The following is a 15,508-nucleotide window of genomic DNA, read 5'->3' as shown; positions in this document are numbered from 1 at the left end:
TTAATTTTCAATTTCTTTTTGATATTTATATAACAACTTGCAAACATAATTATTCTTCTGAAAAGCAGAAGCTCAAATAGATATAACAATATAGTTTTGTGAAAATGCACGTTCTGAAAAACTTCTCCTTCATCAAGATTAGTTGCAATTAAAGTGCTTCTGATAACTCTCAGTAAATAAACACTGGCATACAAGTTACACAAAATAAAATAACGTCCTCAAATGCAAAATATAGAAAAAAGTTTTCGATTAAAGAAAGTATAAATATGGATTTATAGCATTGGTTTACTTTATAGATAAAACATAATTAAAATTTCAAATTTATGACCCATTCATTCATTTTAACTTTTGTTCAAACTGATTATGCCAATATATTTCATAATTTTAGGGTCCTTTAACAAAGATACAATAAATATTTCCATATCATTTTTGACATCCAAATATTTCGAGTATCTAAATATCCAAACTTAATTTTTAAATAAAATCTTTAAAATTTCTTAATAATGGTGTCTATAAAACTTTTAACCATATGCATTTGAGGGATGCCAGAGTCATACTACACTGAGGAAAACATCTATAGACAAATGTCCAGAAGCTAAAAGGTTGTTAATAATGTTCCATCGCAATTTATGTGGTAGTTTTGGGAGTGTAATCTGATGCATGTGGGTTCAGATTAGATTTAACGATGCCGTCATCTTTCTGTTGTTTGCTTGAATACAATGGTGAGGTCATGATAGTATCTGTACCATTCATACAGGCTGATGAAGTGGGAATCATGTGTAAGGCCATTGCTTCAGCAATTTTAGACTTGATATCAGCAAGTTCTCTGTCTTTTTCTATAAGATAACCTGAAATGAAGATTATTAATGATATTGTTATTTTTTGTACCATTTATCATGACATATTTTAAAGTATGCAAATACAATTTTTGCTTCGCAGTATAATACTATAATAGAATATTACTTCAGCAATACACAAAACTTAATGAAGGAAATTGATAACTCTAGATATCTTGATGGGTTGTTGTCTCATTGACAAGGTAACCACATCTCCTTTTATTAATAACTAAAGATAACTACTAAAGAACTGTCATAATTTTGAGTCTAATAATGTGTTTGTTGATCTTAGTTCATGAGAAATAAACTGATCTATAAATTACAGCTTATAGGAAGAAAATGTAGGCATTGTTAACCATCGGTGGCCTACAGCTGTTTTCTGCTCTTTGTTCAGGTGGTTGTTTCTTTGACACATTCCTCATTTCCATTCTAAATTTTAAGACTTGTTATAACTGTGAATTTTCAACTTTACCAATAAATATCAAATTAAACATTTTTAAAATAACAACAAAATTCTGCATAAATGCCATTATATGAATCTGCATTATAATTAGAGAGGGCAAAATAACTTATGTGATTGAGGAATATGTGTAATGACAATTCATTGAAACCTCTACATCTGAAGTCTTTAAAATATAAGGACCTTATGGGCCTGTGTCATCTTTATTTTTTTTACCTCTATTAATGTTTATTTCATTTCACCACAGCATTGTGTTTCTACCTCAGTGGGTGAATTTTGTTATGAAATGTACATATACAGTTCGCTTGTTAAACTGTGAAGTAAATACATTGTATCATTATGAAAAGAGAAATGTTTGTTTCACTTAACAGTGAATTTCAAGCAGCTTAGTATCTTTTCCTAATCACTACACACCTTTGAGTATTTCAATCTGTCTTTTGGCTTCACCTAATGCTGAAAACAAATCTAGTTTGATACGTGTTTCTTCACTAAGACTGTTTTCTAGATGAGAATTTTTATCCTGCATTGCTGACAAAGCTGACATCAACACCTCTGTTTCATTTTGTTGATCTTTTAACTGTCGAAGTTTCTGCAAATATCAATAGTAATATTTAACAACTTAGGAAATGTGCCATCATTTCACAGACTTAACTTCTCTGACACCTAAATTTCTAACTTGAATTTAATTCATAATCTCTAAATTTTTAAGCAATTACTTCAAATTAATAAATAGCTGATGAAGAAGACATCCTTGTTAAACTGACAACCAAATTTTTCCTTGAAAACATAAATATTCAGTCATACATTTAAAATTTGAGATGCATGTTGAACAGAAATGACTAGCAAACAAATATTTGCTTTTTCAAAGTATTTTTCCTTTAGATAGGATTTATTTCATTCATCTCATGTCATGGAAAGGAATTATGGCAATCTATCACAAGAATTAATATTCAAATTCACTAAACCATTAAAAAACTTAGAAAATATTATGTTTTTTGGATGTACTTTAATCTGAACTAAAGCTTAAATATCATTATAATTCAATGAATATTGAGTCTCCTCCAATTTTATTTTAATTACCTGATTTTCATATTCTAACTGTCTGTATTGTTCTTCCTTCATTTTGAGATCTCGTTGATACTGTTTTATTTCTGTTTCTATATTTCTCTGTTTAGATTTACACTGTTCTGAACATTCAATTCTGTCAGAGAAAAGTCAAAAGTTTATTAAGTTAAGAATCTTAAATAACTTACTTTGTGAACTTATTTTTGAAATTAGGTTAAAGTGCAAAACATTTAAAGAATATATAATTTCAGATCAACACTGAACTGAACTTCATTTCCATTATTTCATACTAGGTGATTCTGCCTCTGTTTTTAGTTTACCTTTGCTGTTCAATTCTACAAACTCAAATGTATGAGCAGTCTCTTTTGATTTTTTTTTTTAAATCACCAGCTCTAGATACCAATAACACTATTCATGTTATCATATATTGACATATATGTATATCATTTATTTTTCAGCACCATGTAAACAAATTTAATATATTATTTTGAAAAAATATTTTTACACAAGTGTAAACAAGCTGAAATACCTTTCCTGGTTTAGTAAGTTTACTGAGCATGAATGATATTATATTGAAAGACTTTAAGGGTTAAATTCAAATATCACATAAAGTTAAAATTATCAATGATCCATACAAACGTCAGGAAGGTCAGATAACCCTGCCAGACGGCAGACTGCCTTTTATATACATGGACATTGCTATTTTATCTATACAGTTTCAAAGGTTTACGATACATGAAGTTAGCTGCTTATTCAGTATCTTTTTTTATGAGAAAGAGACTAAAACAAGAATTCTTAGATAAGGTATATATTATTACCTCTGTGTAGAAGCCACTGCAATAGCCCGGGCTGCTGCAGCTTCTTCTGCCTTTTTAGCTTTACGCTCTGTGTTCAACTGTAGTTCTATACCCCCTCTTATCTTTCTTTCTTCATTCATTTTCTTTTCTAAAAGTGAGATATTCTGTTTGTCTTGCTGCCTACTTGTAACAAGATTGTGAAGTCTGAAATTTAACAAATAGAAAAATCAATTAAATGAGTTCTTTAATCAGACCATATATATGAATTTATATCTCAATCAGACAAGTTAACACATCATCATGCCAGTATCAATGGTTTTGTTCTCATGTGCTGAATGTTTGCTTTGTAATATTTGTATTGTAAGTAATAAGAAGTTATAACATGGCTCTCATCAAGGAACTTTTCAGTAAAGTCCAGGGACTCATCATTTTTGGCAAAGGCAAACTCTGCATGTTGAGGAAAACAACAGTTATGTTTTCATTCAGACTAAAAACATAACTTAATGTGAAAACTCAAATTCAAATTAAGATAACTATAACAATTTTAGACTCTGATGATCGATGCATCTTTGGACTTATGTATTTTGTGGAGGTTTACCAACAATGATAACCTCGCCACATTCTGTATGTACCTGTCCCAAGTCAAGAGCCTGTAGTTCAATGGTTTTCATACATTCATGTCTATCATATTTGTTTGGTTTTTTTGGTAAATTGTTTTGTTAAATAAATAAAAATGTTGGTTTTCTCAAAAGAATGTTTAATATTTTTCATGTCTGGGCCTTTTATAGCCATCCAATTGGTATGGGTTTTTCTCATTCTTCAAGGCTGTATGTTTTCCTATAATTGCTAAAATCCACCTCATTTGAACTTTGGTAGATAGTTACCTCATTGGGAATCATACCACCTCTACTTTACTTTTATAATGTTCTAAAATAGTTTAACAACTTGTAGTTTTGTGAGAAATTGCAGAAATTCAAGTCGAACATCTCAGTATATATACAAATGTCTACCATATAAAAAGGTTCTACCTTTAAACTGTAAGAGAAGTTTGACATCACAAAATTAGTTAAAAAGTTCTAGCTAATTACTCTTCATTAATCATTCAAGAATTTTTTTACTTCCGTATTCCATGTAAATTATTCCAATTGGTAATCATTGGTCCATTCCTTTTTCTTTTAAAGTCACTAATTAACACATTTGTATATTGTATTTTCAGTATAAAAACATCAAAAGCAAGAATAGCTGTTGGGACCTGTTGTGAACAAAAAGTTGTTGCATTTTCTTGGATTTTTTGCAAATCATAATTGATATGTATCTATATATGAAGGGCAGAAGAACCTATTTCAGGATGTATGGCTTCACAGAACTTATAAATAAGTAAATAATTTTTCAGGATTAGCAAAAGAAAGGCTGGATTTTTTTTCTGGAATTAGTGTTGACATCAATATACATATATTTGCTTACTTATTTTGAAGATTTTCGTTATCTATCTGTAGCTGATAATATTCTGATCTAAGACTTTTGTCTTCTAAAAGATATGTAGTTATCTGTGATTTTAATTCCTGTTCACAATTCCTACTGGATTGTAGGTCTGTCTTTAATTTCTTTACATCTGTTTCTAACCTAAAATGTTCACAAAATAAAATATCACATACCATATCAAACTTCATAGTCTTGACTTATTTATTTGTTGGTTTGAATAGAATTTGATGTGTTAAAAAAAAACATGATCTACCATAATTTTTCTTGTTTTTTTAAGTTTTAAGTATTTTCACTCTTTTTATTTATTCAGTGTTTTTTTGTATTTGGTAATTCTTTCTGTGATCCACCTTTTTTTGTAAATTCTCATACTTTTAATATAAATGTACTTGTACTAGTCTTGTACACAGTACCAACATATTAAAATTTTAAAGCATTGGACATAATGGACCAACTGTTCATAAGTTATTGCATAGAAAATGTTGGCTGCCCACTAAAAATTTTAGTAACTGTTTTTTTTCTCTCCAAAAAGCCAAGTACATATGACTACTTTATCCTGCCTTAAAATATTAGTATTACATGTATTATCATGTGATAACCTTTACACATTGTCAATGCTCAATAAAGGTCCATGTGATAGTTCATTAATTACAGACAAACATGTACACTCTTATGTTTTACTGTTATACCACTGTCCCAGGTTAGGGGGAGGGTTGGGATCCCGCTAACATGTTTAACCCCGCCACATTATTTATGTATGTGCCTGTCCCAAGTCAGGAGCCTGTAATTCAGTGGTTGTCGTTTGTTTATGTGTTATATATTTGTTTTTCGTTCATTTTTTTTTTTACATAAATAGGGCCATTAGTTTTCTCTTTTGAATTGTTTTACATTGTCTTATCGGGGCCTATTATAGCTGACTATGCGGTATGGGCTTTGCTCATTGTTGAAGGCCGTACGGTGACCTATAGATGTTAATGTCTGTGACATTTTGGTCTTTTGTGGATAGTTGTCTCATTGGCAATCATACCACATCTTCTTTTTTATATGTACACTGTAAAGTCTATCAAGTAAAAGCAATATCCATGTTATATAAACACAAGCAAGAGAAAATGATGCTTGTCATTAAAGAAGCCAAATTCATCCTCTGACATACAGCGTAGATATTTGTTCTAAGCTAACTTGAGTTTACTATAAATTCATCTTTAGTCATTAAATAATGTGACACTTACCGAACTATAAATTCATCTTAATTATAAATTAATGTGCCACTTACCTAACTATAAATTCGTCTTTATTATTAATTAATGTAACAGGTGTGGGTGGCACATCCTTATTGACGTCTTTCTTTCCTTTTCTATTGTCTTTAGCACTGTTGAGTTTAGATGATGAAGAGGAGGATTTTGTTGAGACACTGTTTGATTTAAATGACTTAGATTGCTGTTCATTTTTAATATTCTCAGCACTTTCATTAAAATTATTGACATCATTTTTAGACTTTGGTTGCTCTATAAATTCTATTTCTTCATCTTCTTCTATATCTTTTAATTTCTTTGTATCTTCTGTTTTCTTTCCTATAACTCCATTTGAGATTACTTCCTCTTCTGACTTAGCTGGTAAAGCTGTAAAAGCAGTAAAATTAAATTATTTTTATGAAAAACTACAATGCATAAATATTTTGATATTGTCACAAAATGTAACTATTCCATTTTGATTCTGATTTTGTGTATGTTTTTCACTGTGTACCAAACCAGTTAACCCTTTCCTCCATTGACATTTTTTTTGTTCATACTTGATTCGCATAGGATTATTTTCAATAAAAAAAAATCATCAGGTTTAAAGTATCAATGCATTGCAAAAAGGAATATTTCATCAATGAAATTCTGGTCAGATATTTTCTTGAATATCCTTTTTATATTAGATACAAATTTTATTAGGTCTGATACAGATTCTTCGTAGATCAGATGTTTTAACTGAGGCATTACACAGGCGTCATTATGGAGTAATGCAGTGGTGTCAAAAAGCTTCATTATGGAGGAAAGGGTTAAGCTTAACCTTTCCAAAAAAAAAATTCAAGAATAATGTTTCTCCTGTTAGAATATTCCTTTCAGAATTGATTTAATGTTTTTTCTGTTGCCTAAAGCTGATTACTGTAATACCGGTACTTTAGTTTCGTCATTCTTTTGAGAAAAGAAAATGCAGTATGTGGCACCTCTACTCGCCAACCTTCCATAGGTCACAGTTGAGTAACAAAACATTTTGGCGTGATCCAATACTTAGGATACCAACCAAGGTGCCAAGAGATATTTCTTTTGCAAGATGTAGTAGATTGCTGCATAAGTCTATTGATGTTAATGCACAGTGTTATGAAATAATTTAATTCCCAGTTCCTTACCCTATAAACAGTTTATATGGAAATCAACAAACCAAAAGAATATTATAAATATTTCAAACACTTCATTAAAGTCCTGTGCTTAACCAAATTATATAATTCCCACAACACTATTATTCCCTTCTTGGTATGCCTGAAACAAATATTTGATGCTTGTATCAAGCTTACAAGTTCCTACCTTTCTGTTTTTCTATATACTGATTTTGTAATTCTGTGGGCAGTGCTTGGTTTATTAAATTATAATAAAATTCATTTTCTTTCTGAACATCTTTCTGTTTGCGCTAAAGAAAAATACAAACATTGAAGAATGTTTAATACTATGACAACAAAATCAAAATAATTGTCATTTCATCAGTTAAGATAAAAGGAATCAAATATACATTTCATTTCATAGATCATCTGTCAATCAGAGACGTTTCTGTTATAGTTCACCATCATGTTAAGAAGTCAACTAATCTGAGCAGACATTGATAGTTATGATTATAAGGTGAAGGGGATTTAATTACACTTTTTTTTACAGTAATTGCTCCTCATGACCTTTATAATTGGAAAGGTTGCATGTGCTAAGGATAAAAGTCCAGTAAAAAGGATCAACTTGAGCTCATATTTTATACAAAACTAAATATGAAACTAGCAAACCAACATTTGGTGTGATTTCAGCCAAATAATAATCAAATGTGCAGGTCATTGAATTAAATATAATTCGTTTAATAAACCAAGTAGGAAACCAAGTGTATCTTTTATGTGTGATGGTAGATGATATCAATGGTTACAAATTAAATTGATGATAAAGCACAATCAAGAAAAAAATGATGAGAAATAATTCTTCCAAGTATAAAAGCTTTATATTATCAGGTTCTCAGTATTGGTGAGTTTTGGAAAGACACATACTTAATAACATATTTTCAAAAGCCCTGCACATCAGGGGACAAACCTTTAACAAAATGAATATTTTCTGCCAAGCTTGGTTCATTTAAGCCAGTTGTGTTGAAAGATATATTTTTTTAAACTTGTTTATAGATACAAGGAAATATGACCTACCCTAGGTATGAAAGTGATGTCAATAATTCTTAAGTTTTGAGATTTATAAAGGATCAATTAAAAAAAACCATGTTGATAATGAGACACTGTCAATGATACTGACACTTCATTTTTTTTTTACACTAAATGAAATGAATACCCACTTTTATATTAAAATCATATCATTGTTCTACAAAGTTGTTTAGCAGTTCTTTCATTATTGCTGTATATGTCTATACTTTGATAAAATTTGTCCTAAATTTGTAATCAGGGTCATACACAGTGTTATTTTAGCTCACTTTTGAGAGAATTTCTCATATAAATGTGATCAACTTAGCTTATCTTATAGTTTCATGTATAATACTGTATATCTTCAATCCCCCCTCATCTTTATGTTGTGTACATCTTATTTGTTATACAATAACTTACCAATCTAAACTTGTAAGACACATAACTTTTAAAACCAAAACCTAGTGTAACAACAGGATAACCAATACTGAAACAACAATATAAAACCTTAAACAATGTACAATTTTAAAACATTAAGTTCTGTAAAGTGTTATTATTTGATGAGGCTACATTGGATAAGATCTAGGGCCAATTGAAACAATATAAATTTTTTGCATTATAGAGCCTAGCTATGGCAGGAGCATAAAAGAAGAATATTTGTATGATTTATGCAGTGTGAATATCATGTCCATTTGCTCTTTTTTCTTTATCGACTTGGACGAACAGCTTATAATTTTTTTTACCCGACTCAGGGATCTCCATAGCCTGGACGCCATCGTTCAAATATCTTGCTCAATTGTCAAATGACCTGCGCCATCGTTAAATTATCTTCCGCCATCGTCAAAACTTATCGTTTAATTTTAAAGCTTGATTCATTTGTCGAATTATTCAACTAAGTTTCTGCAAATGCTTATGATAATTTAGATTCAATAAATAAATTAATAATCCAGTTACAAAGAAAGAAGTTTAACAACTCGAACACATGCTTTTACTTTGACTTACGTAATCAGCATCCCCTTTTTATAAGAAGTACAAAATAAGACGTAAAACAGTAATTATTCAAAAAGCTTGAGTACTGCTTGGCCTTTGAATGGTTATAAACAGCAATTTATATTGAAAATATTTATCATGTTTATACTTCTATTTAAAATGTAAATTCAAATAAATATAATTTAAATAAGCAATAAATTAGCATTTTCACCAATCGGGGCCCAATCCTTATGAGGGATGAAATATTTTTGATCGCGCTACACTGTACGGCGTAGACACCGTTTGTGATGGTAAGTTCCTCCGTCGTTCAATTTTCATCCATGGAGATCCCTGCCCGACTAAATGAATACAGTAAGGAGTTACAAATTATGAAATCAGCAATCCTGGGAAGCATGATGAAACTTAAATAAAATCTAGTATATATAATTGACCAAAGCAATTGTGTTGGTCTATTTTCTTGGAGGAAGTGTAGAAAATAAAGTGTAATTGCATGGCTAAACAGGAGGTCTATTTTAATGAAGAACTTGTATTCATGGGTTTCTGTCTCGCTAACATTTACACCATTTCTTTTTACATGTCCAGAGCACACGAATACTCATACTAAACTCAAATTCTTACCAGTGAGCTGCAAATGGTCTACAGAGATCAAGATTAAATGGTAAAGCTTTCAATTCTCTGAGTCTGACTGAAGCTTCTATGTAGACAAACAGCAACCATAGAGAAACTGTAGGAAGACATATTCCTCTTTCTGCAAAAAGTTCAAATTTTCAAAAGTTTTTTTTTTTTGTATATATTTTTTTACATCTACATTATCAACAAAAAACTTGATACATTACTAACTTACAATTCAGGACAGATCAGAACTTAATCCATTGTTGTTTTTGATTAAATATAATTACAGGAAAATAAATAGGAAGTTTGAAGTGGTTTACAAGTATTTAAAAAAAAAAAAATGTCAATTGGGGAACACTACTTATACTTATATTTTATTACAATATTATCAAATAAATACAGGTAACAGGACACTATATATAAATTTGTGAAATATTAATTTAACTTGGTTAAGAATTTCAAGTGATACATTTCACTATAAATTCTTATGGAATTTACATTCAAATATTGTAAAAAGTTAGTTCAGAATATCAAGATATTTCAACATCTTAATTTATACTGTTATTTCTCTCCTTTTCATTTTTTGACAGGAGTTGGTAGTGATTTCTGCCCCAAAAAGTGTATACTTATGAATATAAAGCTACTAAGAAAAAGTAACGTTTTTACTTTTGCTATCTCAATGTACAAAAACAAAAAATGTATGTATCTCTTCAGGGCTGATGTTTAAATGAAACCTTTATTATAAATTATATATATGTAACCTTTGACCTACCTGTATGCCATACATACTGGACCCAGACATAAGTACTGGCAGCAAAAAATAACCATTGTACAGGTATAAACAGATAGCACACCACATCTGAGGTGACAGCAATGCACACGAAAAACACGGAAAATGCCTGAAAATATTGCATACAGAAACATGTAAAAGAAATGGTTTGGAGTCAAAAGCTACAATTTTCTCTCTTTTAAAACAAACTTTTTATCACTAGATATACTTGATCTTAAATAGGCATAAATAGTACATTAAATGTACAATAATGGTTTGGAGCCATAGGTACTGCTATTTGGTAAAAGTTACAGTACACATTCATGTAAGCCTTCAGGTAATTTAGTCAAAAATCGTTCTTGCTATCAAAACTTAGCTTGTATTAAGTGATTCACTGTGGAAAAGAATGATTTCTAGTGACACTCTTGTTCTATGAAATCTAGATATTACTGTCTAATGGAATTATGTATTATTTAGGCAGACATTTTCCCAATTGAATGGTTTTACACTAGTCATTTTGGGGGCCTTTTATCAATGTTTATAGCTTGCTGTTAGGTATTAGCTAAGGCTCAGTGTTTAAGACCGTATGTTGACCTCTCATGGTTTACATTTACAAATTGTGCCTTGGATGGAGAGTTGTCTCACTGGCACTCATACCACATCTTATATCTATGACAGAGGATATCCACAATTGAATCTCTCACAACCAGCAGCATTCCTTGTATGGAGAGACCAAACCAGGCAAAGAGGGACTACATATGTATGATTTGTCAGTAATTCATGTTTGCTTCTATAACTGCAGCATCAATGTTGCATGTATATTTTGCTCCCCAATAGCTCTTAAATACATGTTATATATGACTAACAAGTAACAAGGATTGTTACATGTAGTTATACTGAAATGTTCATGACTTACATAATATAACTGGTTTTTTTTCTCTTAATTTATTTGTACACTCAAAATTTTTGTTTTAAAATAATTGTACAATATTTCTTAAAGAGACAAACAACAAATGTAAATGAACACAAAATATTTTTTATTTACATATTATGATTAATAATTGAATGCTTAACTTACCAATCCTTGATATTTGAATGAATCATAGACACTTCTAACCAATAACCAGAATGGCCACAGATACTCAAACCGGAACTCTAGTATAAAATCTGCCATTAGGACAAGAGCCCAAACCATCAAAAACTTCAGGTACAAAAAGGTACTGAAAGAAAACAATTAAACAATTCAAAATATTTTGTTTTAAAATTTTTAATTTAAGCTGGGCAATTACATTTCTGAATAGGGTTATAATCGCAATAATGTAAACTCGTATTTTAAATTTTTTTTATATGAATTCAACAGAATTTTTCAATATTGCAAAAAATGAAATGGCATTTTTATTCTAAAATGACAAAATCGCAATAATAAATGCACCTATTAACATCTGAATTTACAGTACTATAGACACTATAAAAACTCAATTACTTTACTTGTGCAGACTGCATCATTATCTAAAGAATTGAAGATACATTTGTACTTGGTTTTATGTTTTAAATTTACAATTAACATGTTTAAGCTGTGCAATAACATTTATGAAAAGTATGGACATTGTAAGAACTCAAATATATTACTTGTCATGTCAGCATAAGCCACTAGTATAATTTTGTATAACATGTATAAGGTACAATGTATAGAGGAAGAATGGAAAGTGTGTCCCATGGATACAGATTTACAAAGGGACAAACATTGTACAATGTACATGTAACTCAAGAACAGCAAAAGTGATACCCCCTAAGGCCTAAATTCAAATTTGATCTGTGCTTAGTGGTAATAAGCATTGTCAAGCCGCTTTATAAAATTTGGTTCAAGCAAACCTAAAGTTAAAGGGTGGAATGGCAAAGTTTTCAATTTATCCATTTATACAGGGACATAACTCAAACACTATAAAAGTGACTCCAAAGTCCACCAAATTCAAATATGATCTGAATTTGGTGGTAATAAGCATTCTGTACAAGTTTCTTAACATTTAATTGAGGCAAATTTTGTCGAAGATCAGAAACTAGTATGGGAGGTTGGGACAGACGAGGGTAAAACAAAATGTCCCTTCAGCACCAGTCATGCCAGTTGGGGCAAATAAATAAAAGAACAAAGTTTCAATGTCCTTTGCATTGCACATATTTTATTTATCCAAGGTTCAAGGTCATTAACTAAAGAAACACTTTTTTTTTTCTTTTCTATAAAACTTTTGATTTATATCTTACAGAAATGAAGGCTTTAGAGCTACAATGTTATGTATTGTGATTACCATTTACCATAAAATTTTCTGGCATGAATTTTACAAATGAGGGGGGTTAACAATGTGATTTTCCAGATAAATTATGTATCCAGGGGCATAACTCTATTAAAAATAAATTATAGGCCATTATTAGGCATTATAAAATATGATTTTCAAACTTGTCCAGGACATTGCTGATTTAATCATATAATATATAACATGTATAAGTTTGATGTAAAAAATGGTAAGATTTGAACCCCTGAGAGTCATTCTATGTCCCCCTAAAATCTACGAAACTTATGCAGAGTTTGTTCATTGTATCTGTATAAATAATGTTATGCTGAGTTTGGTATGGTCTGACTTGGATGTTATAGTAGGCCTGGCAGTTCTAATTGACTTCATCCTGCTTCTTTTAGCAATTTTCTCATTTTTTTTATTTTTTAGTGTACATGTACGAAAAATGAATGTCCTACTGTCCTAGGCAAGATCAATGCTTTAAAAACTTAAATTATAAAATTAAACAAGTAAATTATCACTGCTAAAACAAAAATCACCTAGTTTGTAGCCGTACTTAAACATGTGAAATGTATGACGATAAATCAAATATGAACTGTAACCATCATTTAAAATAAATAGCATAAATTAAAATGCACATTTGCTCTCCACAAATGATCTGATCAGAGTACATGCAGTACGTTCACAGTAAATCCTAATAAGTCATAAAGTTTTAATATCAAACATAATGAAATTATTACACATTTAGGACATAGTGTTAAAAATCAATTGTTACCTAGGAAACTTTAATTAAAGTGTGAGTGAGAATATGGCATTTTGACAGGTGTACACTATTGATAATGTTGATTATCTTCGTTAATATGGGAATTTACATATTGAATTTGGTTCAATCCAGAACTTTTAGAACTGTAAAAATAAATTGTATTGCTCAATAAAATGCATTTTCAAATTTCAATTATACAATAACATATAATTAAGGACACTGACAGTCACTGACCAGGAAATATTAAATAAAAAACCCTAGATCTATCTGTTATTTTTATGAATGATTTCATTCTTAAATTAAAAATATGAGTTAATAAGCTATATAAATAACACAAACAAAAATAATGCAGACTGAACAGGGGAAATAATCCTGTCCAGGTAACCTAATTAACATGAAAATAAAGACTGCGAACAAAGAATCTGGTGTCGCCATGTTATCATCCTGTCCATTAATAGTTAGCATTGGACATTATGATGTGTTAAATGGAAACTAAGACAACATAATAAGGTATTTTGGAAACAACATCAATATTGGATTATACATATTTATCCTCTGAAACATTTTTGCTGCCATATTGGAAATGGAAAATCACCTTCCGTAGAAACCGTCCGTTATTTTTGTTCTTTTGGGGATCCGTCTAATTTTGCCGCAATCGACATTCCGTCTCTTCATAATCATCCGCTAACTAATTGTCAATTTTCACAACTCTTAAACTGAATATGTCCAAAACAATAACAAATATTTGTGTATTGTCTTCTGCTCTGTCAACTCAATCTTCGCATGCGCTTAGATCCTTATTTTCCGTGTGACTCCGTAATGTCTCGTCTCTTTCCGGCAGGTGTCTGTTTACTTGAATGAAGTGTTGATTTACTTATATTTTCAACAACCATAATACAGATCATTATTTTTTATTCAAACTAACAAGGACGTATAACTAACAATTAAGTCGATTTAAACAATAGATTTTTTTTCTTAATTAAATTTAGTTAAAATTTTGCTGTTTAAAAAAAATATAAGTATGAAAAAATGTTGTTTTTTTGGTTTTTAACAGCAGTTTGTGGAAACGGCCATATATATTTTGAAAGTATGATATATAATAACTTGTATATGACAAAACCTTTCGGCCCCCCTCGGGACTGATATTGATCTCTCGTGATGATACAGTATAAGTTACGGATTTTGTCATGTATTATGTCTGTTTATCATATATTTAGTACTAAATACAGCAATTTTGTATATCTAATAAAGGTTATTTTTTCCAGTTTGTAACACCTACTCTGTATTGCATAATCCGTATCGCATACCTGGCGTGACGGTCATAAATCAAATGACGTCAACATTTGACCCATGACGTCCAGTTGCTGTATTTTCTGGCATAGGAAAAAAACTGTGCACTCAGATATGTCATTTCAACTGAAATCGATATTTTTCAAAAAAATATTACCCATTAGTACTTTATGAGCGATTTTTATAAAATAGATAAAATCAGTCTTTTTGTGGGAACTTACTCATGTTACTTTAGTCCAATGATTATGTATATATAGGAATCCCCTACTTGTCTGTTAAGTAATCTTTTTATTTTATTTGCCAGTTTCATATAGCTCTATTTTGAGCATGTAATAAGGTTGTAGGGGACATTACGATGTGGATATTAAGAAAATAAGGAAGTCTATGAATAAAAAATCAGCTGGAAAAATGCATGTTCTTTTTTTGGTTATATTTTCAGATGATTTGATAAAAACGTATTTCATATGAATCTGATTCTATTAAAAATATATGATAAATAACTATATGTAAGCAAAGACTGAGAACACAAAAATAGACAGGGAGACGGATTTATAAAAGTTTTTCCAAACTTGTTTCCGAATCCCATATTTGAACTTTATGTAACATTGTAATATTTGTCTTGACATTTTTCATTAATAAATACTGTTTAAACTAAAGACTGAGTAACACTTTGCGAGTAAAAAGAAATTTAACGGGATAAAATATGATCAGATATGAAAGGATATCCCATACTCGAGTCCC

At 30.1% G+C, this 15,508-nt stretch overlaps 1 protein-coding gene across 1 annotated transcript; it reads right to left on the bottom strand.

Moving 5' to 3' along the window:
* Positions 1–475: 475 nt before the first annotated feature.
* Positions 476–14,291, bottom strand: LOC143047979 (macoilin-like). Its single transcript, XM_076221359.1, has 12 exons — positions 14,073–14,291; positions 11,505–11,646; positions 10,430–10,556; positions 9,664–9,793; positions 8,476–8,542; positions 7,205–7,307; positions 5,911–6,256; positions 4,623–4,781; positions 3,180–3,362; positions 2,377–2,497; positions 1,711–1,885; positions 476–848 (listed from the first exon to the last, which is right to left on the bottom strand). The coding sequence occupies exons 1-12, from the start codon at positions 14,156–14,158 to the stop codon at positions 628–630; spliced, it is 1,860 nt and encodes a 619-aa protein (XP_076077474.1). The 5' UTR covers positions 14,159–14,291; the 3' UTR covers positions 476–627.
* Between the last annotated feature and the right edge of the window lie 1,217 nt (positions 14,292–15,508).

The sequence above is a fragment of the Mytilus galloprovincialis genome, chromosome 10, assembly GCF_965363235.1.
Source record: "Mytilus galloprovincialis chromosome 10, xbMytGall1.hap1.1, whole genome shotgun sequence".
NCBI lineage: Eukaryota > Metazoa > Mollusca > Bivalvia > Mytilida > Mytilidae > Mytilus > Mytilus galloprovincialis.
The sequence above is the reverse complement of the archived record's forward strand: the minus strand, read 5'-3'. Positions and strand labels throughout refer to the sequence as shown.